This window comes from Eulemur rufifrons, chromosome 30 (assembly GCF_041146395.1).
Source record: "Eulemur rufifrons isolate Redbay chromosome 30, OSU_ERuf_1, whole genome shotgun sequence".
NCBI classification, from domain to species: domain Eukaryota; kingdom Metazoa; phylum Chordata; class Mammalia; order Primates; family Lemuridae; genus Eulemur; species Eulemur rufifrons.
Window position 1 is genome coordinate 20,158,383 of NC_091012.1, and position 27,141 is coordinate 20,185,523.

Genomic DNA, 27,141 nt, shown 5'->3' on the forward strand with positions numbered 1-27,141 from the left:
TTTTAAGCCCTAGTGACATGAGGGACAAGAAGAACCCATGGCCATGGGGAAATCCTGCAGAAGAATCTGACAGATTTAAAAAGGAAAACATGTCTGTTATGTTTAGGAACACAATTATCTCCATTTAAATAGTTTCAAGGCAAAGACCTGGCCAGGCACGGTGGCTCACGCCTGTAATCCTAGCACTCTGGGAGGCCGAGGTGGGCGGATCGTTTGAGCTCAGGAGTTCGAGACCAGCCTGAGCAAGAGCGAGACCCCATCTCTACTAAAAATAGAAAGAAATTATATAGACAGCTAAAAATATATATAGAAAAAATTAGCCGGGCATGGTGGCGCATGCCTGTAGTCCCAACTACTCGGGAGGCTGAGACAGGAGGATCCCTTGAGCTCAGGAGTTTGAGGTTGCTGTGAGCTAGGCTGACGCCACGGCACTCACTCTAGCCTGGGCAACAGAGTGAGACTCTGTCTCCAAAAAAAAAAAAAAAAAAAAAAAAAAAAAAAAAAAAAGGCAAAGACCTTCTCCCAAATGTGATCTTGCCAGTCAGCATTCTGTTGCTCAGCTGCTTCTATCCTTAAGGGGAGAAATTCGCCTCCAGCTGCTTTTATTCTTCCCTGGGTTGCCAGCGGTCCTTGGAGTGGTGACCCTCAAGCCTTCCTGAAACACCTGCCATGGGCCAGACACTAAGTCAGACTCAGACTCTGCCCCCCCACAGGTTCACCATCTAGTCTAGAGGAGACACGGGACAGTGGGTCCCGATACAGGGTGGTGAATGTTCAAAAGGGGGAGACACAGGGCTGGGAGGGAGGTGCAGACAGGGGTGGCCATGAGACGGTTTTGACTACAAGGTGATATCTAAATTGAATCATTCACCAAATGTTGACAGCACCAATGAGCACCTTCTGTCCGGGGACTTCCTCAATCTTGCTGTGAATCTAAAACTGCCTTAAAAATATAGTCTATATTAAAAACATCAAATTACAGAAGCATCTATATGGTACAATATCGCATAAAATTTAAAAACCTGCAAAACTATATAATATTTATGGAGACTAGTATCTAGTAAAAATACAAGAATATGAGAAAATGGAATAGTCTATCATACGGTATAAAATTAGAACTCTTCATGTAGTTGATGTTTGTTCAAATGGATATAAAATAGATCCATGAAAAAGGGATGTTACATTTGGACCTATTGTCAAACTGGCCAACAGTCTGCTTTACCTATACATTTTTTTTTTTTTTTTTTTTTGAGACAGAGTCTTACTCTGTTGCCCAGGCTAGAGTGCCGTGGCATCAGCCTAGCTCACAGCAACCTCAAACTCCTGGGCTCAAGCGATCCTCCTGCCTCAGCCTCCCGAGTAGCTGGAACTACAGGCATGCGCCACCATGCCCGGCTCATTTTTTCTATATATATTTTTAGCTGTCCATATAATTTCTTTCTATTTTTAGTGGAGACAGGGTCTCGCTCTTGCTCAGGCTGGTCTCGAACTCCTGAGCTCAAGCGATCCTCCCACCTCAGCCTCCTAGAGTGCTAGGATTACAGGCGTGAGCCACCGCACCCGGCCCACTTTTCTATTATAGTATTTTTCTGTTTGTCTTTTTTTTTTTTTCTTTTTTTGAGACAGTCTTGCTCTGTTGCCTGGGCTTGAGTGCTGTGGCATCAGCCTAGTTCACAGCAACCTCACGTCCTGGGCTCAAGCAATTCTCCTGCCTCAGCCTCCCAAGTGGCTGGGACTACAGGCACATGCCACCAGGCCCAGCTAATGTTTTCTATTTTTAGTAGAGACAGGGTCTCGCTGTTGCTCAGGCTGGTCTCGAACTCCTGACCTCAAGCAATCCTCCTGCCTCGGCCTCCCAGAGTGCTAGGATTACAGGCATGAGACACTGCACCTGGCCTATATGTATTTTTAATATTGATCTGACCCTATCTATATCACAAGTACCCAAGGGTTCCAACCTGTGTTTCTGCTGACGTAAGTACAGTGATTCATTTCTTTGTATGTTTGGTGATCTTTGTGAGGTCTTCTTGGTTGATATTAATCTATGGACAGAGGGCCTAAACTGAGCATAGAGGATTTGCTTTGTTTCTGGGAGTCCAGGAGCATCACCACCTTGCATCTATCTTTGCTTCCATGCAGGGTCCCCAGCTCAGCCTAGGTGTCCCCCTTCCCACTTCCTGATCATAGCACACCCTGCTCATGGCTGGCCACTCACTGGGCCCTTCGGAGCAACCTTCCCTCCTGTCAACCAGGCCCAAGTAGGATCGAATTGGTTTTTCATAGTCAGGGCTCTCCCAAGTGTGGCTCCAACCCACCTGGCTATCTTTGGGTTTCAAAGCAAGTCCATTAGCCTCACTCTGCTTCCTTTTCAATATGGGGAGATTAATCCCTACTTTTACAAGGTCATTATGGGGATTACAGACAATAAGTGAAGCCTTAAGTCACTGGTGCAGAATGAGACCTCAGTGCCTGTCTGCTCAAGCGCTCTCCGTTTGCCCAGGGCACTAAGGGTCCAGCCTTCCTGTCCAGTGAGCTGCCTTCCATTTCCACCCTTACAGAGACGCCAAAGGCCAGAGGTACAACAGATCAGCACAGATACTTTATTGTTTTCTTTATAAAACATGAAAACCCCGGCCCCAGGACGACAGTGATGCTGGGGGGCAGAAAGAATGGAGTTGTCGGTGGGTCCTGGCATGGGGGCAAGCAGCCAGACCTCAGCTCTCGCCACGGGCTCCATCTGGCTGGGGTTGATTTCTGGCAAAGGGCTGCTCTTCTTGCCTGCAGCCCACCCGAGGCCAGGCCCTGCAGGTGGGGGAAGCTCGGGCAGAAAGAAGATGTGGCTCATGGCCATCCCTGAGTTGGCAGTAAGCAGTTCTTGGTTCGGCAAGGGCGAGGCTGGGTGGGAGCCAGGCCGAGGGGCCTCATGGTTCCCTCTCACAGCTCCAACCGGGCCACCCGCTTTGCCACCGAACTACTTGCTCACCTGCCTGCCATGCTCCCGCCTGATGCCAGCCCCTGGGAGAGAACATCTGAAGGCAAGAAGGAAGAAGGCCCCTGCCTAAGCTTCTTCCTTCCTTTCTGGTCAAGTGGGAGGAGCAGCTGAGGCCATTTCTTTAACTGAAGAACCACAGAAGGGCTGGGACAGGGCACCCAGTAAGGGTTATGAACACATCTCTGAAAACCATATCTGAGCTGAAAGCATCAGTCCATCCCCAGCCCAGCTCAGTGCAGGGCGAGAATCCAAAAGGCAGCACTGAGAGCCAACCTGGCTGGGGCTGGGGTCCTAGCGCCGCCTCTTGCCCGAGCTTCAGAGCCCGCTGCTGCCTGGGCTGAGGGGGGGCCAGAGCCCAGCCCAGCGGAGCCTATCTCCCAGGCTGCAAGTGGTTGTGGAGCTGCTCTGCCTGAGTCTTCAGGTGCTGGAATTCCTCCTGAATGAAGTCGGTCAGGGCCTTGCGCATCTCCACCTGAGTGAAAGGAGCAGGGCTGGCCTGCACCCCTCGGGAAGCATGGCCCAGGTACCGTGGGAGGTAGGGGGGATGGGAGGGGAGAGACACCACCGGTAGCCCACGCGGGGGGCTGAGGACAGCTACGGGAAACTGGGGAGGAAACTCACAGCTGACTTGTTCTCTGCCCGGAGCCGCTCGAGCACAGGGAGAGCACTGAAGGGCTTCCCGATCAGCACGGTGATCTTCTGTGGGGAGCCCAGCCGCCGAGAGTGAGCAGGGGGAATTGCCCTTGATGTGCTGCGTGCTCCCTCGGGGCCACGCTCCCTCTTTAAAACGAGGCAGCGGGGCTCCAAGGGCCATCCCAGTCCTAGAATCTGTACTGCAGATGACTTGTCCTGTCCCAAACCCTAGGGTCTGACCCTGCCCCGGCCTGATTTCCTCGGCTTTCATTCTAACATTCTCGGTGCCAGAGAGTCCCTGCCTGTGTCCCACTTGGTCTCCCTGCTACAGCTTTAAGCTCAGTTCCTTCTGCATCCGGCCTCTGTGATGCTGAATGGGAGACACCGGGCAGATGGCAGACGGGCAAACAGACAGACAAAGGTCAGCAGCTGCTACCCACCTGTCCAAAGCGGGGGAAGTAGGGCCGACTGTTAGGAAGGACATCATTCATCCCTGCAGCACAGTGGACAGAAGGCCAGATGAGGGTGGAGTAGGGCAGCCTGGGACCAGAGGGTGTCCTGGGCTCCGCACCCCAGATGCCCTCTCTCTGCCACCCAGCAGAACTGCCCCGCCACACCACCTAGGGAAGCCACTCTCCCTGCCCTCGTCCCCAGGCTCACCAACATGCCACAGTGGTAGGATGATGGGGTTAAGATGACACTCAGCAATCAGGCGCCCGATTCCTGCCAGGAGGGAGGCAGAAACACTGGCAAAAGCTGGGTCCTGGGCCAAGCTTCTGTGCCAGCCTACAGCCAGTGCCACCCAACATCCCCCAGTTACAACCAGCTACCCTAGGCTAGCCTCTGGACAAGGCAAGCCCTTATCTCAGCACCTGTCCCTCCCTGCCGCTACAACACACCCATCTGCCACAGTGCAACCCAGCCCAGAGGGGGCAGGAGCCAGGGTCCCACAGGGCCACCTCTGGGCTGGGAAGATAGCCGTGCCCAGGGGCAGCATCCCTTACCCCACTTGAAGCGCAGAAACTCGGAGCTCATGTTCACTTTCCCTGGCGAGAGAGCACAGAGGTGAGGCTCAGCAGCCCACCCCGCTCACCATGGGGGCTTGACCCGCCAGCCCGCTGACCTTCTGGGAAGATGTGCACCCAGTCCCCGTGGTTGAGCTTCTCCAAAATGAAGTCCATCCCCTTCTGGTAGACACCGTCTCCTGAGGACAAAAGGCCTCTCCCCATCAGTCCCCCTCAGGGGTGGCCGTGTCAGTGAAACAGGCCCATGCGTTAAGGCCTCTCCCCATCAGTCCGCCACTTACTGGGAAGGAAGGAGCAGCTCAGGGATCTCCTCATGCCCCACTGTGCCATCCACACCGACACCCTCCAATGACTGTCTCCAGGGCCTGCTCAGCCCCTGGGCACACTGTGGCCCTTGACTTCCTTCCTTCAACAATATACTCTAAACCTCAAGTGTCTGTCCCATACGAGGTAGCATCATCTCAAGACATCTCCTACTCAGATTCTGAACTTGGCAATTCCTCCACCTACCTATGGCCCCCCTTTCAGTGGCTCACCTGCTAAGCTGCTTCGGCCACATATACCTGTACACCCTCAAATACCGCCCCCCCAGGTCAGCTCACCACCTACCTTCCCTCCCCAGCCAGGTCCCAGCTGCCAGTCACCACTCTCAGGGCCTCCCTTTCTCCTTGGATGTGACACCCCAGGGTGATCCTGCCATGTGCTGCCCCTAGCCCAGAGGGCACTGCTGAAGCCAACCAAGCCCAGCCTCGCAACCTTTTCCTAGGTTGTTAGCCAGTTCCACGGGCACTCCTCACGGGGCACCTGCCTGAGGCCTCAGCCTCCATCATTCCTCCCTCCTGCTGCTCCCTTCTTCCCAAGGCTTCCCTGTAAACGAGACCCTCCCTTACGGGGGCCTCTTGGGAAAAACTCAAACTTGATAGACTGAAAAAAGTGGAGTCAAGCTGCCGCTGATTCTAGCAGCCTTCCACTTAGGAGACAGACAGACATTAGACCAAAGAGAAAGAAATGCAAACCTGGGCCTAAGTGGCCCAGCAGTCAGCCACAACACAGAGGCAAATGTCTGATGCTGTGTGCTGGCTTGCATCTTGGTGTCGCTTGGAGACAACAGTACCCAGTAAGAATCTCATAAACCTCGATGATGGAAAAGTAACCATATGATGGACAAAAGCAGGAAAGAGGAAGGGGGGAGGTTGAAAGAATGGAGTATAGCAAATATCCTCATCTTATCAGGTGGGGAGTAAAGCAGCCCTATCACAAAGAGGGAAAGAGACAGATATTAGGAATCTCTCTGGTTGATGTAGTAAGAAATGGACTTTAAACCTGTTCTCTGCAAGGCTGATTCTTTGGAAGGTGCCAGTTAGGGATCCAGGATTCTCATCCTAACCCAAATAGGGACCTGACACAGCGGCTCACTCAGGGGCTAGAGGTGGGGAGTGACTGATTACCCACTTAAATCCAAGTAAGAGCAGTGGTTTCCCTACTTGGGATTGCAGTATGTAGCAGGGGGTGGTCTTCATAGGTGCTGGTCCTTCTCTACTAAAGCCCACTGGTATGATCTATCCATTGATTGGAATTGGAATTAAAAAATAATAATAATATTCTTTTGGAGCAACACTTCATAATTTTTAGCTTTTGCAAATGCTATTGCTACCCACTTGTATAGCTTGTGTAAAATCACTTGAGTACTTAAATATCATATTACAAAATCTATGGAGAAAAAGGGAATTTATCTCTGGAAGGCTGAGGCGGGAGGATCGTTTGAGCTCAGGAGTTCGAGACCAGCCTGAGCAAGAGTGAGACCCCATCTCTACTAAAAATAGAAAGAAATTAGCTGAACAACTAAAATATATACAAAAATGAGCCAGGCATGGTGGCGCGTGCCTGTAGTCCCAGCTACTCGGGAGGCTGAGGCAGGAGGATCACTTGAGCCGAGGAGTCTGAGGTTGCTGTGAGCCAGGCTGATGCCACGGCACTCACTCTAGCCTGGGCAACAGAGTGAGACTCTGTCTAAAAAAAAAAAAAAGGGGGGGGGAATTTATTGCAACACAGACACAAAGTATGTCAAATATGTCCTTTACTTTAATCATGTGTTATTATTAGATCTTTGCTGCATGCCAAATGGGTTTGCTAAGTAACTTGTCCACCCACTTTCTCTCAACGAAGGTGCTTGGGATTAAGGTTTCACTTTTTGTTTCTAATGGTACAACAAAACCTAGATGCAGATGAAAAATAAAGAAGTGGATATGGAAAAGCCTCTGCCTGAGGTTGCAGAGAGGAGGAACTGAGACTCGGGGACAGGGAATAAATAAGCAGAGTCCCCATTTCTCAGAGCAGGTTGCAACAAACAACACCACAGTCATTTGCCAAGACATTGGGGCCTCTGCTTGTTCTCCTACAGAGATAGAAGTAGCCTCCAAAAGCAGCAAAAAGAGGAACCATTCCAAGGGGCTGTTTCTGGGAAATGGGACTAGAGAAGTGGAGGGGTAGGCACCGCCATGTTCCATTAAAAGTCCTTTTGATTCAACTTGAGAAAGCTCATATCAATAAATAAATAAAAGCCCTTTTGTTATTTGAGGTTATTTTATGGGGTTTTGCCATGTTCTACTTACACCAACTAGAAATAATAAACTCTCCCTTGACCTCTAATATCCTTTGCTTACTCCCTCCTTTCCTTTCTTCCTCACAAGGGAACCTCTGGGAAGAGTGGCCCCCCCCCCGCCCCCCGCTGTCTATACTCTCCTGCCCACTGCAGTGCCACCAGCCCTCTCAGGCCACAGCAGGCTGGCTCCTGGGGCCGTCACTCCATGGGAATGGCTTCTCCAGGGTCAGTGTGGCTGCCATGGTGCCATAGGCACCTGGTTTGCTTCTTTCCTCTCTGGACATTGTACCCTGCCACCTTGGTGGCTTCTCTCTCCCTGTGTGCTTTGAGGCACCGTCCTGGGCCACTGCTCGCTCTCCTTGCTCCCTCTAGAATCTTGCCTCTAAGTCCATGACTTCATTTGTAGTTGAATCCCCAATATCTTTATTCCTGATCATTCTTCTGAGATCCAGAACTGCATATCCCACTGCCTCTGGGACTGTTCCCTTGCACAGGCGACAGGCTCCTCAGATGCAGCACATGCAGAACGGGACTCACCCTCTTCCCTCCCCAACCCCATGCTGTGTTTCGCTTGCCTCATCCTCCTGGAGGCTCAGGCCAAACACCTGGTGTCGGCTTTGAGTTCTCTTTTCCTCACCCCATCCCACATCTAATCCATTTACAAGTCCTGCCAACTCTGCCTCTAGAGCATATCCCAAAGCAGTCCCCTTCTCCAGCTCTCCACAGTGACCCCCGGAGGCCCAGCCACAATCATCTGCTACGGGAATTACTGCAGCAGCGCTGACCCCGGCTCCCTACACACACACACACACACACACACACACACACACACCGCGCTCCCATCCAGCAGCCAGGATGCTCTCTCTGAACCACAGATGCAAGCATGTTAGCCCCCTGATCAGAGAGTAGAGCCCAAAATTCCTAACAGGACTATTCCAGAACTTTCACATTCTGTCCACAACCTACATTTCCTACCTTTCTGTCTCACCTCTCCAGCACCTGGCATGTGCCTGCCTGTGTCCAAAACACCTTTTCCCCTCGTTATCTTCTTGGAAAAATTCTGCTTCCCCAGAGGAGAAAGCAATCTAGATTCGAAACCTGGCTTTGCCACCTCTCGGCCCATCACCTTGGGCCAGCAGCTTAATCCCTCCAAACCCCTCATCTGGAGAATGGGGACCAAAACGGCCCCTACCTCCCTGGGGTTCTTGAGAGGTCCCAAGTAGTCACTCTATCTCAGATGCTTCATCCCACGAGTCTGTTTGTTCTCCCAGAAGCAAAGCCCTCTGGCCTCCCAGTACATGCTACCACCATCATGGACCGATGACAATGCACTGCTCTCAGTGAGTCGCCCAGTGACCTCCCTGAGAGAAGGGGCTGTGGATAACGCCTCCTTGAATTCCAACGCTAGAGCTCCAGCTCCACACGATCCCCGGGCAGTTGCAGAGATTGAGGGCTCTCCAAGAAGCCATCCCTCCTCCAGCAGCCTCTGCCGCCTCATGATGGAGCTGGGCCTCACACTGGCTCCCGGACTGCCTGTCCCCCATGGGTCCTTCCAAGACAGAGGTGCTGGCCACCAGCCTCCTTGCCCTAGAAGCACCTCCCTGCACTCCCTGGAGGAAGAGCTCACCTCGGCACACAGGCACACACTTGCCCAAGCTGAAGAAGTGGGAATGCAGCTCCTTGGTGAAGCAGATGTCTGCAGCCGCAGGGGTCCTGGAGCAGGGACAGATGTAGTCAGCTCCACCTCCTCTGCAGCCTGCTGCCCCGCCCCACCCCCAGCATGAGACCTGACATCATCGGCATGCAGAAGGGAGGCACAGGAGGGCCTGTGGGGGCCCCACCCCATGCCCTGCCTGGACTGCTGGACGCCACCTCCTGGGCAGAGCAGGAGGAGGGCAAAGCTGGGCAGAGACGGGTGGGGGCTGTCAGGCCCACTGTGAGGGGCCCATTCCTCCTCACCAACGCATCAACTTCAGGTTCCAGATGTGGCGGAGTTTCAGGATCCCTAAAGAAAGAGAGGAAAGGCTTCATGCCCTAACTTCTGTTGTCCCCAAGGAATGCCCTTTCTGTCATCCCATTTCAGAGAATGAAGAACAAGGGTGGCAGCAGTACCATTTCCCTACATCCCAAAGTGCCATATTCAGACGTTTGGGCTGGACCCCTATTTTCTCCCTGGCTCCTCCCTCTCCACGACTCTCCATATCTTACTAGTCACTGCATCTGGTCTGCCTACCTCTCCAATATATTTTGACAATGCCCATTCTTCTACAGCTCTCCCTCCACTATCACTGCCACCATCCTAGTCTAGGCTACTGGACAGCTTCAAGGCCTCCCAGGATCCACCTGTGGCATCCTACAGGCCATTCTCCACCCAGCAGCCAGAGTGAGCTTTGAAAGGCTCCAGTGTGTCCAGTTGGCCCCCCATGAGCTCTAGGACAGTCTAATGCCTACATTCAGATGTGGAGGTCCTGGGCACCCCTCCACCCAGCCATTTGGTTACTGGAGCCAAGCAACTTCCCATGAAGTCACAGAGCAGGAACTTCTAGGTGTGGCAACCAGGCTCCTAAATGGGGCTGGTTGAAGGCTACAAACCTAGCCAGGGGCAAACCTGGAACCAGGACACAGGTCTTCCAGCCCCTGGCCCAGAGCTTCCTCAACAGGACACCCTATCATCCCCGAACATGTTCACAAGACTCTGTGAGACCTTCAACAGTTTAGAGAACAGAGGGTTCCACAGGCCTGATCAGAGTAAAGAAGCTTTCAGACCTTGCTGTGTGGCCAGTTCCTCATTCCTTCTAAATTTCTCAGGCCCTCTCCAAATCATGTTCCCTGAGGGCATCCTGAAGGGGCCACAAATCAGACTTTCACCCCTGGGGCAGGACACCAGAAACAAGAGTGCCAGGACTACACAAAGAGCCGCTGAGAAGTGAGTTTGTCCTGCTTTTGTTTGGCTCCATCCTGAGTTCTCTCCCTTCCTCCCTGTGCCCAGCACACTGAACCAGGTACCCCAGAGATGAGGGTCATCCATGCAGGACTGGTGATTGGAAACGGTGATGAGGGGCGTGGCAGGGCCTCGGTTCTCGATGAGCTCGTACAGCACCTCCTTGTTATGGACGGTGAGGTGATTCATGTACTCTGAGGGGAGAGGAGGAGTAGAGGGGTCTCAGCCTCCTTCTCCCCACCGGGCCCAGGGCTTACCCCTGCCAGGCTAGCCCCTGCCAGCACCCGCAACCCCAAGCCCCAACTCTGGCCGGGCATGGGATCTGTGACAGACGCCTCCTCGGCCTCGGGCCCACTCACTGGTCCAGAAGCAGCTGTAGGTGCCCACCAAGCCCATGACGACGCTGCTGGCCAGGGTCCAGGTGAGCGGCGGCACCGCGGGGAAGGGCCATTTCACGTTTAGGGGCATCTCCCCCAACCCCCGCCGGCAGCGGCCCGGAGCTCCCCCTGCCACTGGGCAGCCCGTGGGGCCGCTCTAGGTCTGTGTCCTTAACCGCTCAGGAGAGGGGTTTCTGACAGGCCCGCGCACAGATGGGCGGCACGGCGCGACAGGGGACTCAACCAAGGTCACCTCGCGGGTCAGGCGAGAGCTGCACCTGGCCCTGCTCTCTCGCCACAGAGGAGCCGCTCCCGGGGTCAAAAGCTGCAGTCGCAGCGAGGGGCGGAAAAGATGGGGAGAGCAGGCCACGGCAGCCATCGGCCGCTCGCACACGCCGGAAAGCGAGCCCGCGACAGCGCCTGACTCCCCACCGCCTGTCGCAAAACGCACCGCGCTGCTTGATGGCAGTGGGGGCGGGCCCGCGGGCCGCGTGGCCGTGGCTCCGCCCCGCCCCGCCCTGGCGCGGATCCCGGTTCCAGACTGCCGGCTGAGCTTCCCTTTTGTCTCTTTTTTCTTTACAAGACTTCACTCTACAGCCAAACCTTTTGTCTCTTTAATTCATCCCCAGAAAAATCTCTGCAGATGACACGGGCTTCGCAGCACGATTATCTGACATCACTAAAGGCCTGGGCTGGCAGAGCACTTTTACTTAATTTGTTTTTTTTCGCCTTTACTTTTTTTTTTTTTTTTTTCTGAGACAGAGTCTCGCTCTGTTGCCCTGGCTAGAGTGCCATGGTGTCAGCCTAGCTCACAGCAACCTCAAACTCCTGGGTCAAGCAATCCTCCTGCTTCAGCCTCCCAAGTAGCTGGGACTACAGGCATGCGCCACCATGCCCGGCTAATTTTTTCTATATATTTTTAGTTGTCCAGCTAATTTCTTTCTATTTTTAGTAGAGACGGGTCTCGCTCTTGCTCAGGCTGGTCTCGAACTCCTGACCTCGAGCGATCCTCCCGCCTGGGCCTCCCAGAGTGCTAGGATTACAGGCGTGAGCCACCGCGCCTGGCCCTCCCCTTTACTTTTATTGAGGTAAAATTCACATAATAGAATTAGCCATTTTATAGTATTTTATACCATCTTATGTTATATATAATGTCTTTACAATGTGTATATGTTATATATTACATTATGTAATTTTACACAATTATACAATTCTACTTAATTACAATAGTACATGATTGTACTATATATATGTAACATGTAATGTGTGATAGGATATGTAAGGTATAACATGTGGTAATATATAAGATATTGTATATTATATGTAATATAAAAACATAACATTTTATACCACTCGGTACATTCACAAGTTGTCAACCACTACCTCTAACTAGTTCTAAAACATGGTCATCACTTCGAAAGAAAGCCCCTCACCCGCTAAGCAGTCTATTTTTTATTTTTAAACCATAATTTTATTGATTTAAAAATTTTTTCCAACCTTCTGCCCATCACCACGCCCAATCCATTAGCCAGTAGGTCCTACCAACAGGAACATTGTCCTGCATGACCGCACTACAACCATCTGATGAGGACTTGAGCGGACTCGGATCCACCGCTTGCCTGCAGACCCTGTCCGAATCCTCCAGTTGTCCCAACAGCATCACTGCAGGACTCTATGGGGCATTGAACTGCCAGCTCTGTAGTCCCCTTCTCTCTGGGACAGTTCCTCAGTCTGCCCTTGATTTCCACAACCGTGGGCAGACAGTGAGCGGACTGTCCCTCACTTTGGGTTTCTGGAGCGCTTGGCTCAATACACCCTAACTCAGGAGTGTGCAGCCACACCCAGGGCTAGCGCCTGAGGACACGGAGAGAAGGCGCTTGTCCTCGGGGGTGCCCAGGCTCGCCACAGGGCGCCCCTGCCTTGGGCACGAGTTCCACCTCCTGCGCCTTCAGCACCGCTGCTACCTGGAGGCAGCCCGGGCTGGGGGCCTAGCGCCTGGCCTGGGCGAGCGCATCGCGGGCGTTCCGTTCTGGCGCCAGCTCCTTCTTGCCCCGGGCCCTTGGCACAGGTAGCCGCCCATTAAGGGGCTGCTGCTGCTCCATCGCGACGGCGGCCAGCCTGCCACGCTTTAGTGACTCACGGGTCTGTCGTCTCCTGCAGCCCCAGCTCTACCAGAGCGCAGCCCCACGCCGGCCCAGGCAAGGCGGGGTCTAGGTAGGAAGGTGGGCGGGCAGGTCGGCAGTTCCCAGGCCCTGTGCTCGGGCCTGGGAACTGTGGGCGGCGGGGCGGAGCCCGGACGGGGCTGCCCATCGGCAAGGGTGGGGCGTCCGGCCCCGCCCCGCTGGGTGAGTAGGGAAGACAGCCGCTTCTTCTTTTTTCCTCTCCGGTCCCTAAGCAGGCAGGAGCTGCGATTTGGGAGTGTCGCGATCCGCTTAAGACTGAGGCAGACGTGGTGACAAGCTGGTCTGTGCAGGTATGGGAGGTCTCTGGGCAGAGAGAAGGAGGGAAGAAGAGTTGCCCCCTGCCTGGGGGGCGGGTTGGGAGGGGAAGGGAACCCCAGCGCTGGGCCCAAGGCTGGTATTGGGAGCCCGGGCTGAGCTTTGGGCTGACGCCAGAAAAAGTCGCGCTCTCTGGTTCTTCTTGCTTATAGCCCTCGTGGGGGCCCCTGGCCCCAGAACCTCCAAGCTGGCCCATGTAAGCCCAGGGCTGCCCAAATGTCCACATATATCCCAAAATAGGCACCAGGGCAGGGAACCCAAAGTACCATGAGTGACAGAGCAGGTGCTCAGGGAGAAACAGGCATCAAGCCCAGCCAGGCGGGAGACACTGTGACAGAAAGGGGGTGGGGAACAAAGAGAGGGAGAGGGAGACAGAGACAGAGTACAGGAGAGGCAGGAAGTGCCTTGGAATGGAAGCAACATAGACAGGGAGTGGAGTCAGGGGCTGAGTCCTGCAAGGTCGGAGTGAGCCTGAGACAAAGACAAACCCAGAAACGCTCAGAAAGAGGGGGCTCTAGCTCACAAGATGAACAAGAAGGGCTTGCCAGTGCTAGCGAGGCCGTGGGAAAGAGGCCCCATTACACATTGCAGTGGGGATGATTTGGCCATATCTAAGATCATTTTAAATGCATACACCCTTGGACCTAGCAATTCCACTGCTGGGACTCTATTTTAAAGATAATATCTCACAGGCTGAGGTGGCTCATACCTGTAATTCCAGCACTTTGGGAGCCCAAGGCAGGAGGATCAGTTCAGCCCAGGAGTCAGAGACCAGCCTGGGCAAAATAGTGAGACCCCGTCTCTACAGAAAATTTAAAAATGACTTGGGTATGGTGGTGAATGCCTGTAGTCCCAGCTACTCAGGAGGCTGAGGCGGGAGGATCGCTTGAGCCCAAGAGTTCGAAGCTGCAGTGAGCTATGATGATGCCACTGCATTCCAGCCTGGGTGCCAGAGCCGGACCCTGTCTCAAAACAAAACAAAATAAAACATAACATGTCACAAGTGGGGAGAGAGAGATGCATGAAGATATTCCTTTAGTTGCTGATAGAAGTGAGGTTATAAGCACCTGAGCCTCCCTGAGTTGACAGTTGGCTGCATCTCCCGTACGTAGTCAGTGTGTCTGGAGGAGAACACTATGCAGCAATTTAAACGAAGGAGGGAGCGGGTGGAGGCTGCAGCTCCGACGCCGGTGCGGGCTGGCGGGGCTCGCCCGCGATGGCCTTCGGATGGCCCAGTGCTCCGCCCGCTGAGCCTGAGGGCCCGCCTGACGCGCCGGCCCGCGCCCATTGCCTGGGATCCGCTGGCGCTGGGCACTTGGCGGCCCCGGCGATCCGATTGGGGCTGTGCTGCTGTCGCCACCGCCCAGCCGACCGCCCGGCTTGGCCGCCTCTGCGGTGTCTGTCTGTCCCCAGGTCCGCGCTGCTGAGGGCGCCGGTTGCAGAGCCGCGGCAGCCTGAGAGCGGCGGGTGCAGCTCGGACGCCTGGGCGGGCTGGCGGGGCTCGCCGCAGACGGCCTCAGGGTCGTCCAGTGCGCCGCCGGCCCAGCCTGAGGGCCCTCCTGGCAGTACCGGCCCGCGCCCGGAGCGCGGGGGCCACTGGCGCTGGGCACTCGGCGGCCACGGGGGATGGGGGCCAAGCGACCGGTTCCCACTTCTGAGCCGCTGTCACCGCCGCCCAGCAGGCCGCCCGGCTTGGCTGCAGCTGCTGAAGGCGCGGGCAGAGTTGGCGGTTGCTGGCCCTCCGCAGCCTGTGCGCCTCGAGCCTGCGTCCAGGGCCCCAGGCAGCCGATGAGCATGGAGGAGAAGTGCTTGCTTGAGATGATGGTGGAGGACTCCCTGGACCCCTCCTTCAGGCATATTCTGCAGCTGGTGTCAGAAAGGAGAAGACAAGGATGAAGAAAAATACATTGATGTGGTGTTTAATAAGAACATGAAGCTGGAACAGAAAGTGTTAATTCCTGTAAAACAGTTCCTGTAAGTTCAACTTTTTGGGGAATCTTTAGGGTCCACATAGTCATTCTCTGAAGTGTTCACAGGAAGAAACCTTGACCAAAATGTCCACCCTAGGAAAAGATTCCATGAGAGACAAGGCAAAGGAGAAGAAGAAGAGTTGAGGCAAAGTGAAGAAGTTAAGTACTTCCACCTCCATGATGATCTCCATGTTCTCACTGAAGCATTTCCCCACCTGCAAGAGGCCCCATGGGACGTACTTTGGGAGAACTCAGTAAGTTCCTCATCCCTAACTAGAATGATGAGATCAGGCAAGCATAGCTCCAGGAATTATCATATTGGAATAGCAGTGTAGAAAATGCAGATGTTCCAGTGGTTGGAGGGAAACCCACCTTGCATGCAAGAGGTGCACCAACCCCAGCACTAACCAGGGGAAGGGGAGAAGTCACAGCCCAGCTGGTTGGATTTGGTGTCCCAAGAGGGGCACCAACTCCTAAGGGAGTTCTTTCTACCTGAAGGCCAGTGAACAGAAAAGAGGACCTCTCACTCCCAGAGCAAGAGGAGTCCCCCCAACTGGGTACAGACCACTACTGCCACTCTCAACACAAGAGACCTCTGGAGAACATGACTGTGATGATGGAAATGGCACTGCTTATGATGAACGGAGTTATGATTCCGATGATAACAGCTGTAGCTGCCCAGCCCAGTGATACTGATTACTATGATTATGGACTCTGACCCAGTGTGGAGACTCACGATTCTTACGGGCAAGAGGAATGGACTGACTGAAGACACAAGGACCTTCAGCAAGGACAGCAAAGGATGCCTCTACAGAGACCAGCCATGTGACAGAGATTGTACTGTCTGATGTGAAATAGCCAATCTCCACCAGTCCTGTATACTGTTCAAAGCAAATTTTTTCCGGCCAACCTCAGTGGCTCACACCTGTAATCCCAGTACTTAGGGAGGCTGAGGCAGGAAGATTGCTTGAGACCAGCAGTTTGAGACCAGCCTGGGCAACATAGCAAGACCTTGTTTCTACAATAAATAAATAAATAAAAATTTTTTTAGGCCTGGCATGGTCACTCACGCCTGTAATCCTAGCACTCTGGGAGGCTGAAGCAGGAGGATCACTAGAGCTCAGGAGGCTGAGGTGGAAGGATAGCTTGAGGTTAGGAGTTCGAGACCAGCCCGAGCAAGAGTGAGACCACATCTCTACTAAAAATAGTAAAAGTTAGGCCGGGCACGGTGGCTCACGCCTATAATCCTAGCACTCGGGGAGGCCGAGGCAGGTGGATCATTTGAGCTAAGGAGTTCGAGACCAGCCTGAGCAAGAGCAAGACCCCGTCTCTACTAAAAATGGAGAGAAATTAGCTGAACAACTAAAAATATATAGAAAAAATTAGCCAGGCATGGTGGTGCATGCCTGTAATCCCAGCTACTCGGGAGGCTGAGGCAGAAGGATCGCTTGAGCCCAGGAGTTTGAGGTTGCTGTGAGTTAGGCTGACGCCACGGCACTCTAGCCCGGGCAACAGAGTGAGACTGTCTCAAAAAAAAATAAAATAAATAAAAATAAATAAACTTTGATTAAGTAGTGTTAAACAAAAAACTAAGTTTACTAAATATGTTAATCTATTCTTTTAACATACGCCTCACTTTTCATTTTAAAGGTTTCCATAGAATTTAGTTATTTTATCTTTCAGCCATATGCTAGTTTTTTTGTCTTGCCAACATACGTAAAAAAGGAAGCCAATTACAAGTGCAAATAATGAAGTATTCTTTTGTAACTCAAGTCTTGAAATGTTCTGTAGTGTTAAGCAATAGCTCTTCTTGATACTAAACTTGTGAAAGAAAAATAAATTAAATTAAGTAAAATAAAATAAGTTGAACCCTTGTGCACTGTTGGTGGGAATGTAAAATGATGCGGCTGCTATGGAAAACAGTATGGCAATCTCTCAAAAAATTAAAAATAGAGGCTGGGCGTGGTGGCTCACGCCTGTAATCCTAGCACTCAGGGAGACCGAGGTGGGAGGATCGCTTGAGCTCAGGAGTTCAAGACCAGCCAGAGCAAGAGGGAGACCCCGTCTCTGCCAAAAAAGTAGAAAGAAATTAGCTGGACAACTAAAAATATATATAAAATTTAGCCGGGCATGGTGGCGCATGCCTGTAGTCCCAGCTACTCGGGAGGCTGAGGCAGGAGGATCGCTTGAGCCCAGGAATTTGAGGTTGCTGTGAGCTATGATGATGCCATGGCACTTAGCCCAGGTGACAGAGTGAGACTCTGTTTAAAAAAAAATTAAAAATAGAACTACCATATGATCCAGTAATCCCACTTCTGGGTATATACCAAAAAGAACTGAAAGCAAGAACTCTATATATTTATACACACATGTTCATAGCAGTACTATTCATAATACCCAAAAGGTGGATGAAACCCAGTGACCATTGACAGAGGAATGGGTGAACCAAATGAGGTACATATAAAGAATGGAATATTATTCGGCCTTAAAAACAAGGAAATTCTGACATGTGCTACAACACGGATGACCCTTGAGGACATTATGCTCAATGAAATGAGCCAGTCACGAAATGACAAATGCTGTATGGTTCCACTTCTATGAAGTCCCTAGGGTATTCAAATCCATACAGACAGACAGTAGAATGGTAGCTGCCAGGGGCTGGGGTGGGGGTGGGGGAGGAAACAGGGAATTCATGTTTAATGGGGACAGTTCCAGTTTGGGAAGATGAAAAAGTTCTGGAGATGGATGGTGGTGAGGGTTGCACAACACTGAATATACTCAATGTCACTGAACTGCACTCGTACAAATGTTTAACATGGTATGTTTAATGCTGTGTTTTACTATAATTTAAGAAAGGAAAAGAATGTGGCCATGCCGTATGTGCAGATGTCGGCAGGTAGCCACGGGGAGAGAGGTAGGAGACCTGCAGGCTGGCAGCGCTGCTGAGCAGCAGAGCAAGCGCGGCTTCTGTTCCATGTCCTTCCAGAACCAGAACTGAGCTCAGCTGGGAGCACACCCTGGAGCAACCTGGATTCCTCTGGGGGTCCAGCAGCCGCAAGCAGCCATGCACTGCCCAGCCGCAATCCTGCTCGTCCTCCTGGCCAGTGGGGCCGAGGCCTTTCGCATCTGTGCCTTCAATGCCCAGCGGCTGACTCTGGCCAAGGTAGCCAGAGAGCAAGTGATGGACACCTTAGTTCGGGTAGGTTCCTCGCTTCAGGGAAGCTGTGCCCCTAAGGACTGTGACCCAAAGCCCACAGCCCTGCCTGACCAGGGGTATGTCCCAGAGAAGAGGGTATGGGAGAGATGCAGTGCAGAGCGTGTTCTTTACCTGCCACTGGTCTCAGTCTCCTCCTCTGTAAATGGGGTGTGAGTGGGGATGGCACTCAAACTTCTCCGAGGTCCTTTCTAGTCACTGTTTTCTGTGGGCTGCAACTAGCAAGCCATGACACTCTTAGCCACACCAGTGCCAGTTCCCCAGGTACACTGCCCTCCTCTCCGGGCAGCTGGCACTGGGTAGAGCTGGCCTTTCTGGTGTCCTGCAGATCCTGGCTCGCTGTGATATCATGGTACTGCAGGAGGTGGTGGACTCTTCTGGCAGCGCCATCCCTCTCCTGCTTCGAGAACTCAACCGGTGAGGAAGGCTCTGTGGATCTAATCAGAGGCCCACCAAGAGGCTTGGGAGCCCTAACCCTGGCTTTCCTTTTTCCTGGCAGATTTGATGGCTCCGGGCCCTACAAGTCCCTGAGCAGCCCCCTGCTGGGGCGCAGTACGTACATGGAGAAGTATGTGTATGTCTATCGGTAAGCACAGGGGTTGGCCCTGCTGCGAGTTGGCTCATTAGTCTCAATGGCTACAGGACCCACCCTCCTGGGCAGCCTTACCTTCTCAGCATGCCTTTTCTCCTCAACAGTTTTATTCTGGCATCTTCCCATCCTCTGTCCTAGCCAGTGTGTCCATGTAAGCAGGCCTTCCTTCTCCATGCACAAATGTGGGCTCCCTCTTCCTCTCCCCTGTGGAAGGTTCTGGGGCTCAGGGCGTAGCTCACCCCCTCTCTGGGAATCGGTTCAATGGGGGTTGGTTATGGGAGGACAGGTTGAGGGGGAGGAGCCCTTTGGAGTCAGGATCAAGAGGGCAAGGGAGACTGTCAGGGAAGGAGACCTGTGTCTCCATATAGATGAAATTAGAGGCTGGGTGCAGTGGCTCACAATTGTAATCCCAGCAATTTGGGAGGCTGAGGCGGGAGCATGGCTGGAGGCCAGGAGTTTGGTGTTCCAGTGAACTGTGATCATGCCACTGCACTCCAGCCTGGGTGACAGAGCAAGACCCTGTCTTTAAAAAAGAAAGAAGGAGGCCGGGTGTGGTGGCTCACACCTGTAATCCTAGCACTCTGGGAGGCCGAGGCGGGAGGATCGTTTGAGCTCAGGAGTTTGAGACTAGCCTGAGCAAGAGCGAGACACTGTCTCTACTAAAAAAAATAGAAAAAAATTAGCTGGACAACTAAAAAACTATATATATGTGTATATATATATATTTATATAAAATTAGCCGGGCATGGTGGCACATGCCTGTAGTCCCAGCTACTTGGGAGGCTGAGGCAGGAGGATCGCTTGAGCCCAGGAGTTTGAGGTTGCTGTGAGCTAGGCTGATGCCACGGCACTCTAGCCTGAGAAACAGAGTGAGACTCTGTCTCAAAAAATAAATAAATAAATAAATAAATTATATGTCTGGCATTTGCTCCAAAATAACTGGGAAGCTCCTAGGTATCCACCTGAGAGACACAAAAACATATCCCCACAGAAATGCTCATCACTCATAACAGCCCCAAAGTGAAAGTGTCCATCAATTGATGAATGACCTCAAAGTATCCAAATGTCCACCAACTGATGAATGGATAAACAAAATGTGCTATACACAAACAACGGAATCTTATTCATCCATAAAAAGGAATGAAGCACAGAGACACATTTGAAAACCTTGTGCTAAAGATGCACAAGGCCACATATTATTTTATTCCATTCATATAAAATATCCAGAATAGGTAAATCTACAAGACAGAGAACAGATTGGTGGTTGCGAGGGCTGGGGGAAGGGGAATGGAGAGTAGCTGCTAATGGATATAAGGTTTCTTTGGGGGGGGTGATGAGAATGTTTTAAAATTGATTGTGGTGATAGTTGCACAACCTTGTAAATGTACTGAAAACCATGGAATTGTACACTTTAAACAGGTGAATTTTATGGAATATGAATATCTAATTTTTTAAGTTCTAGAAAAATAGGCTGGGAAGGCTGTGCCTATGTGAAATGGATGAAGCCAGGATGGGCTCCCACTGGGCTGCTGGTGGAGGGCACCTACCTGAGTGTCACCTCCGCTGTTGGCACTTACGAGCCCAAATCAGTGTCATGGGGCCACTGCTTCCCATCCCTTGGTCCTCCTAGGTCACAGAAGACACAGGTCCTGAATTACTACGTGTACAACGACAAAGATGATCTCTTTGCCCGGGAGCCCTTTGTGGCCCAGTTCACTTTGCCCAGCAAGGGTAGGAGGGGAAGGAGGGTGGGCCTGGTACGTGGGAGCAGGAAGGGGGTCTGGCTGGCTTCACTGGGGGCTTGGTCACCCAGAGGAGGCTAGGGAAGAAGGGCTGGGAGTGGGTGGCAGCCCTCGGGCCCTGGGCCTTATAGTCCTTCCTAGCCTGGTGCTGGTCCCGCTGCATACTACTCCTAAGGCCGTAGAGAAGGAGCTGAATGCCCTATACGACGTGTTTCTCGATGTCTCCCAGCACTGGCAGAACAAGGTAGGGCCAGGCAGTTTACAAGAGAGGGAACAGGACAGGATGGCCCAGTGGCCAGGCCCGACCGCTGCTCCGTTTCTAGGATATGATCCTGCTCGGGGACTTCAATGCTGATTGTGGTTCACTGACAAAAAAGCGCCTGGATGAGCTGGTACTGCGGACTGAGCCCGGCTTCCACTGGGTGATTGCCGACGGGGAAGACACCACGGTTCGGGCCAGTACCCACTGCACCTACGACCGCATCGTGCTGCATGGGGAGCGCTGCCAGAGCCTGCTGCAGGCCGCTGCCGCCTTCGACTTCCCCAGGAGCTTCCAGCTCACTGAGGAGGAGGTAAAGGGGAGGGCTGGCACAAGGAGGGCGGACAGGAACGGGGTCACAGGGAAGCCCCTCAGCCCAGGCACTGACGCTTTGTCCTGTCTCCCGTGTGCAGGCCCTCAACATCAGTGACCACTACCCTGTGGAGGTGGAGCTGAGCCAGGCAGTGCACAGCGTCCAGCCCCTCAGCCTGGCTACTTCTGCTGCTGCTGTCGCTGCTGCTCTGTCATTCCTGTCCCCTCAGCTAAGCCCTGGGGCCTGAACCTCCCAGGGTCTGCTGCTACCAGATACGATGATGACACTGCCTTTAAGACTCTCAAACCTTGTTCTCCCCCATCCGTCCCACCCTGGGGCTGAAGCAACTCCTGGGAGCCTTCAGCTGCAACCGTCCTCCATATGACTGTAGCACTGCCCCATGTGACTGCAGCCTTCCTTCCTCTGCCTTTCGTTCGGTTTGGCTTTTGTTGTTCTCTGGTTGGGCTTGTGCCTGGTATTAGGAAAGGAAGCCAGGGGCCCTGAGGCTGGACCCGTGCCATCCCTACCCAGGTAGTGTTAGGAGTGGACACAAAGCAGGCTCCAAGGCTGGGGGAGGGGAGGAGAGGGCCCAGGAGGCATCTTGGCTAAACTCCCGCAGGGTTCGGAAAGGGGAATCACAACTGATCAAAAGATTTTATTACGTGACAGAAAGGAAACTTACACAGAGAACAAAAAGACAGATTGGAAGGATATTCTGTGTGTAGCAGATATGCCAACAGGCTACCTTTATGGTATACAGGACTCATGAATCAACACGAAAACATTAAGACCCTAGCAAATTTGTGGTTTTTTTTTTTTGTTTTTTGTTTTTTGAGACAGAGTCTCGCTCTGTTGCCCGGGCTAGAGTGAGTGCCGTGGCGTCAGCCTAGCTCACAGCAACCTCAAACTCCTGGGCTTAAGCAATCCTACTGCCTCAGCCTCCCGAGTAGCTGGGACTACAGGCATGCGCCACCATGCCCCGCTAATTTTTTCTATATATATTTTTAGTTGACCAGATAATTTCTTTCTATTTTTAGTAGAGATGGGGGGGGGGGTGTCTCGCTCTTGCTCAGGTTGGTCTCGAACTCCTGACCTTGAGCGATCCACCTGCCTTGGCCTCCCAGAGTGCTAGGATTACAGGCGTGAGCCACCACGCCCGGCCCCTAGTAAATATTAATAAAAGGGGGGAGATATGCACTTACACAAAATAACCCCCCCCCAAAAAAAAAAACTAGCGAACAACGGAAAATGTTTAAGCTCACATAATGCAGTTAATGAATAGCCTGGAAACAGCCCTGGTGTCTGCAGTAACTGCTGCGCAGCCCTTCTCCCACCACCCCGGGGTGCCGTCAGTCCACGTTCTTCCACCCCTCTGTGCATACGGCGAGGCCCAGCTGAGGCTGGTTACCAAGGTAGGTACACACAGAAAATACCTACCCGAACCAGTTATCACGGAACCTGAACAGCTACTGTGTGAAATCGCTCAGGGAAAAGGGATACAGAATAGAACATACAACAAAAACAAAAGCTAGCAGTGATCCTGTCTAGGGTATCACAGGACCCCTCCTTCCCCACCCTCCACTTTCCAAAGAGCTGAGCTCAGTAAAAACACCTATTGGGACACTATCAGAGCTAACTGTAAACTATAATCAATCAGATTTATGGTTTAGAGCCATCTCGCTGAGGTAAAAAAAATGTAAAGGTAGTTTAACACTTTAGACATAGCCTGGTCCAAGTACAGTGGTGTTTACAACTAATTCATCACTAGTTAGATTCGTTTGTTCCTTTCTCCACTCCTACTGCTTCACTTGACTAGTCTAAAGAAAATAAATAACTTAAAATAAAAAGAAATGGCTACAAATAAAGACTACAAAAAGCCAGAGGGCTCTCTTGGGGGCCACGGTGCCCCAGCTCTAGGACCAGAACCCTTTGGAGCGCTCCGGGTTCCTGGGCCCAGCGGCTCAGGGTGTATCACCTAGTAGTTCTGGCCTGTTTTTGCTGCTCCCCCAGACCTCAAACCTGCTTACAATTGGCATTAGGGTCAGAGGACCAGGATCCAGGCCAAGGTGTGCCACATCTGTCCTGAAGGATTTTTGTTGCTGTCAGACCAGCCTCAATGGTGAAGGCCCTGGGAACACAGGCTCTAGAGCTTGTGGGTGGGAAGGGCCAAGGGCAGTGGGTCAAGAAGTTGCTAAAGGCAGAGGAATGGGGGCAGTCCCCAGATTACTCCAGGAATGCCTGGACAACTGGTTGAGCCAGATGGCTGCTGGGGCATTTGGTTCATGTCTACCCTTTTCCTAAATGCTGGTCTGGGATGCTGCAGAGGTTAGCTTTGACACACAAGCCCTTCTCCACGCCGGTGGGGAGGGATGGTCAGGCAGCAATCAAGACTCACAGCAGCCTAGGATTCCAAGGGCTTTGCTGCCCTGCATTCCCCCTCCTTGCTGCTTTGATGCCTTTCAACCTACTGCCTAGGATCTGGGGAGGTCCAAGTCAAGGTCCAGACTAGGAAACTGAGGAAAGGCTAACAGGCCTGGCCCCTTCCAGGGCGTTACCTCATTAGCCCTGCTTACTGCCAATTATTTGGCCTGCTTAGTCATCAGCCTGTTTCTTAAATGAAAGGTCAAGGATCCCAGAAGTCCCAGGTTCCTCCTCCCCTCCCCCACAAGAATCCAGATGCAAAAAACATAGGTGGACAGAAAAGATTTATTGGTGGTTACAAAGGAGGGGACAGCACCGTGGAAGCCCTCATGAGTGCAGGGCCCGCCACTTGTCAAGGGGGCCACGATTCGGGATGTATTTGACCCCACAGCCATCTGGGATGAGCCGCTTCTCAGCCACCATGTCTTCAAATTCATCCGCATTAAACTTGGTAAAGCCCCACTTCTTTGAGATGTGGATCTAGGGAGACATGGAAACAGCTATCAGAGGAGGCCTGGGGCAAGGAAAGGTGGGAGAAGGGGGTTGCAACACTGCTCACCTTCTGGCGGCCAGGGAACTTGAACTTGGCTCTGCGTAAGGCCTCAATCACATGCTCCTTGTTCTGCAGTTTGGTGCGGATGGACATGATGACTTGGCCAATATGAACCCTGGCCACAGTGCCCTGGGGCTTTCCAAAGGCACCTCGCATACCTGTCTGGAGCCTAGATTGGGGACAGCACAAGGTCTGACACATGAACATGCATCAAAAGGGACTGTATCCAAGGTCCCTTAGAGCAACCTATACAAGCAACAGGCTGCATACACTACCAAGGAGGCTGCTGTTTGCAGCCACTGCACACCGGGCCCCCATGAGGAAAGGAACACGGTCGGCTTAATTGGCTGCAGGACAGAGGATCGGAAAAACAACCATTGGGAGGCTCTTCAAGGTACCACTGGGCTCATCTGACAGGTCCCCAACTATCCTGCTTGCAAGCAGGTATTGTCAGGCTCCAAGCAAGGACTCTCATCAGGAGTGCCTCCCTCCACCTGTGGCCCAGGGACAAAAACTTAATCATGACACTTTTTGGGCTTGTTTGACTTACTCTGCAATAGGGTTAGACCAACCTGGTTGCCAAAAGAGGGTGTGTCCATCGAAAGCCACTTGCCAGCCGTGTCCTCGCCTTCCCATTACCCACAGGTGGCTGAGTGTGAGGCCATGTCTATGCCCTGACTGATAAAAACCCAAGCCCAACACAGAAGCCCCAAGATATGAGAAAATGTCTTAAAAAGGCCCAGACTGAGCTCACCTGTCAGCCCCAGCACAGGACAACATCTTGTTGATGCGGATAACATGGAAGGGGTGAAGCCTCACTCGGATATGAAAGCCATCTTTTCCACAACTTTTTACCATATACTTGTTGGCACAAATACGGGCAGCCTCCAGGGCTAGGCAGGGGGAAGGATAGCAGCAGTGAGACAAAAAAGTAGAAAAGTCCTTAGCCCACGGCCACCCCCGGCCTTCAGAGGAAATGTGTTGGCTACTGAGTTCTGTAAAAAGGCCTGCGCTTCATGACTGCTAATTCCAGTGCAGTGTGTTCGGGGTTGGGTTGAGTGAGCACATAGGAAGGACTGGGAATGATTAAAAGTCCCGCGTCACCTTCAGAGGAGAGCTGCTCATATTCATCTGACACCATGTGGCCACAGAGTGGGAACTCATCCACTTTTGCCTTCTTCCGACCCAGGTCAAAGATGCGAATCTTGGCATCTGAAAAACACTCAGGTTAAGTGTGTGGGGTGGCAGCTCAGTGAGCAAGCCAAACCAGCTTGAAAGCTCTTCCACTACTTACCAGGGACGCCTCGGCAGAAACGAGACTTTGGGTATGGCTTGTTCTTACAATACCGGTAACTGCAGAGGGGAGGAAAACCCATGTTAGGTGGTTTTCACAAGCAAACTCAATAGGCACTTTGAGTGCCTGCCTCAAGAAACAACCAAAGGCCAGAAAGGGGATCGGGAATACATATCGGGAATACATAGAGACAACGTCTAGGTTGTCTCTATTTGCAAAAATTGGCCATTAAGTAACACACGGTCATAACAGGTGGCTATGACAGAAGACACCCACACGGGAAACAATAGCACCAATGCTTTCCATTAGCCCTAGGTTTAAAGTTCCTATAAAGCCAAGACTTTGAAAAGCTCTCCCAGTTAAAAAACATTCGCCTTGTAACAGTTGAACACTTCAGCTGACCCGACTAAAGGTCACGTGGCACTGAGTGTGCCTCTGAGGCACGTGAAGGGCACCCGGCGCCCCCTGCAGGGCACGCGAGGCGGCTGCGCCCGCTCCCCCCGCCCCCCTCCCGCCTGCCCTTTGAATCCGCACGAGGCACGTCGCCCGGAAATAAGGCAGAGAGCGCACACAAAAGCCCCGAGAGGGCATCAAGCTCGAAAATTCGGCAAATTTGAAGGACAGAAGTGGGATACACGGCAGACATCGCTTCCAACACGACACTGGCGCGGCACATGTAGTCCAGGGTCAATCCGTCACCCCAACAATAAAAGGGGGGAAGCGCTACAAAGTGGCATAAACTTTTAGAGAAAAAGAACACATAGTATAAACAACGACTAAAAGCGACCTGGAAAGTATTAGGGAAAACATGGGATCAGTTCCCAAGACAGGACTGCAGAACGAAGGGAGACTCTACACGATGGTCGCTTTTAGCGATCAAGGGCAGTTCTCCCTCCCCTTACTCAGCAGTGCAACTGTACGGATTCGGCACTCACCACCGGGCGGGGCGACGGCCCATGGCGATACCACGATCTTCAGTGGCTGCAACGAAATAGAAAAAGTCGGAACACAACATGAGAACAGGCCTCAAGAACCAGGGTGAGACCCAGCAAGGGAGCGCACCGAACTAGCAACCACGCTTACTCACCGCGCCGAAGGAAAAGAGGCACTCCCGCCTCTGCGCATGCCTTATATACTTGGCCCATCTTCCCACGTAGGAACCATAGAGTTCCGGCGAGGGCAGGTGGACGCTCTGTCATACATCCCTACCATAGACGCAGCGGTGTTCTGCGTCTGCGCGCGGGCGAAGCCCAGTACATGCGCAGAGCAGAGAGGTGGATGGGCGTCCGCGGTCAGCTGACGAATCGGGCTTTGCCACATGGGTGCTAGAAGCCCGCTTCCGGCTGGCTATCCTGGGCATACAACTCTTCCCCTAGGCTTTTCTGTAACTATGAAAGATGTATGTTCCAATAGTGGAAAGAAGGAAGGTACACTCCGGTGGCCTCGCGGCGACCGCGCGAGTGTTCCCAAGCTTGGGGGCCCTGGGCACGCGCTCCGTGCCTCCCTGTGGGTTCCAGGGCCCGGCGGAGGAGCGCCATGCTGGGGCCTGGGTCTGCGTTCCTTTGTCAACCAGGAGCCCTTAGCAGGAGACCGTCTCCGCTTTCCCCTGACTGGAAAGGCTGGAGCAGGCCTTGTTCTGAGCCGTGCGCCGTTCCCCGGAGACCCAGCTGTCGCGCCTCCTCTCGGGGAAGAATCCGAGGAGGAGCCTCCACGGA

General features: G+C 52.7%; 3 protein-coding genes, 1 non-coding gene and 1 pseudogene across 7 annotated transcripts; 2 read left to right on the forward strand and 3 right to left on the reverse strand.

Annotated features, from left to right (window-relative positions):
• Nucleotides 1-2,611: 2,611 nt before the first annotated feature.
• On the reverse strand, nucleotides 2,612-10,946 carry TAFAZZIN (tafazzin, phospholipid-lysophospholipid transacylase). 3 transcript variants are annotated; one of them, XM_069462817.1, is made up of 10 exons: nucleotides 10,553-10,946; nucleotides 10,259-10,387; nucleotides 9,212-9,257; nucleotides 8,880-8,965; nucleotides 4,749-4,829; nucleotides 4,630-4,671; nucleotides 4,286-4,348; nucleotides 4,066-4,118; nucleotides 3,614-3,691; nucleotides 2,612-3,464 (listed from the first exon to the last, which is right to left on the reverse strand). In XM_069462817.1, the coding sequence occupies exons 1-10, from the start codon at nucleotides 10,659-10,661 to the stop codon at nucleotides 3,363-3,365; spliced, it is 789 nt and encodes a 262-aa protein (XP_069318918.1). In that variant the 5' UTR covers nucleotides 10,662-10,946; the 3' UTR covers nucleotides 2,612-3,362. The 3 variants fall into 3 exon arrangements, with proteins under 3 accessions (XP_069318918.1, XP_069318919.1, XP_069318920.1); XM_069462818.1 differs by lacking the exon at nucleotides 4,630-4,671 and adding an exon at nucleotides 8,228-8,297 and having other exon boundaries at nucleotides 8,860-8,965; XM_069462819.1 differs by lacking the exon at nucleotides 4,630-4,671.
• Nucleotides 10,947-12,944: 1,998 nt separating this feature from the next.
• On the forward strand, nucleotides 12,945-21,968 carry DNASE1L1 (deoxyribonuclease 1 like 1). Its single transcript, XM_069462816.1, has 8 exons — nucleotides 12,945-13,043; nucleotides 18,025-18,237; nucleotides 18,581-18,669; nucleotides 18,752-18,838; nucleotides 20,475-20,575; nucleotides 20,718-20,830; nucleotides 20,910-21,158; nucleotides 21,259-21,968. The coding sequence occupies exons 2-8, from the start codon at nucleotides 18,103-18,105 to the stop codon at nucleotides 21,403-21,405; spliced, it is 921 nt and encodes a 306-aa protein (XP_069318917.1). The 5' UTR covers nucleotides 12,945-13,043; nucleotides 18,025-18,102; the 3' UTR covers nucleotides 21,406-21,968.
• On the forward strand, nucleotides 14,863-15,886 carry LOC138378815 (KH domain-containing, RNA-binding, signal transduction-associated protein 3 pseudogene; annotated as a pseudogene).
• A 1,878-nt stretch (nucleotides 21,969-23,846) lies between the features above and the next one.
• Nucleotides 23,847-26,437, reverse strand: RPL10 (ribosomal protein L10). 2 transcript variants are annotated; one of them, XM_069464354.1, is made up of 6 exons: nucleotides 26,362-26,437; nucleotides 25,427-25,485; nucleotides 25,237-25,344; nucleotides 24,887-25,025; nucleotides 24,139-24,301; nucleotides 23,847-24,059 (listed from the first exon to the last, which is right to left on the reverse strand). In XM_069464354.1, exons 1-6 carry the CDS (start codon nucleotides 26,382-26,384, stop codon nucleotides 23,907-23,909), a joined length of 645 nt encoding a protein of 214 aa, XP_069320455.1. In that variant the 5' UTR covers nucleotides 26,385-26,437; the 3' UTR covers nucleotides 23,847-23,906. The 2 variants fall into 2 exon arrangements, with proteins under 2 accessions (XP_069320455.1, XP_069320456.1); XM_069464355.1 differs by lacking the exon at nucleotides 25,237-25,344.
• On the reverse strand, nucleotides 24,351-24,485 carry LOC138379332 (small nucleolar RNA SNORA70). The gene has a single exon (XR_011232099.1). It is a non-coding gene; the product is annotated as a small nucleolar RNA SNORA70 (small nucleolar RNA).
• Nucleotides 26,438-27,141: the final 704 nt, after the last annotated feature.

What these genes read in the sequence shown, in the direction of transcription:
- RPL10 (XM_069464354.1), bottom strand. Translation starts at nt 26,384, where the DNA reads ATGGGCCGTCGCCCCGCCCGGTG. An exon ending in TTTCTGCCGAGGCGTCCCTG is followed by an intron (nt 25,345 to 25,426) that starts GTAAGTAGTGGA and finishes AGTGTTTTTCAG; the next exon opens with ATGCCAAGATTCGCATCTTT. An exon ending in TCCTGTGCTGGGGCTGACAG is followed by an intron (nt 24,302 to 24,886) that starts GTGAGCTCAGTC and finishes TCCCCAATCTAG; the next exon opens with GCTCCAGACAGGTATGCGAG.
- DNASE1L1 (XM_069462816.1), top strand. Translation starts at nt 18,103, where the DNA reads ATGCACTGCCCAGCCGCAATCCTGCTCGTCCTCCTGGCCAGTGGGGCC. An exon ending in TGATGGACACCTTAGTTCGG is followed by an intron (nt 18,238 to 18,580) that starts GTAGGTTCCTCG and finishes GGTGTCCTGCAG; the next exon opens with ATCCTGGCTCGCTGTGATAT. An exon ending in AAGTATGTGTATGTCTATCG is followed by an intron (nt 18,839 to 20,474) that starts GTAAGCACAGGG and finishes TGGTCCTCCTAG; the next exon opens with GTCACAGAAGACACAGGTCC.
- TAFAZZIN (XM_069462818.1), bottom strand. Translation starts at nt 10,661, where the DNA reads ATGCCCCTAAACGTGAAATGGCCCTTCCCCGCGGTGCCGCCGCTCACC. An exon ending in TGGAGAGGTGAGACAGAAAG is followed by an intron (nt 4,830 to 8,227) that starts GTAGGAAATGTA and finishes TTTTGTCCTCAG; the next exon opens with GAGACGGTGTCTACCAGAAG. An exon ending in GGTGCACATCTTCCCAGAAG is followed by an intron (nt 4,349 to 4,748) that starts GTCAGCGGGCTG and finishes CCCTCCTGGCAG; the next exon opens with GAATCGGGCGCCTGATTGCT.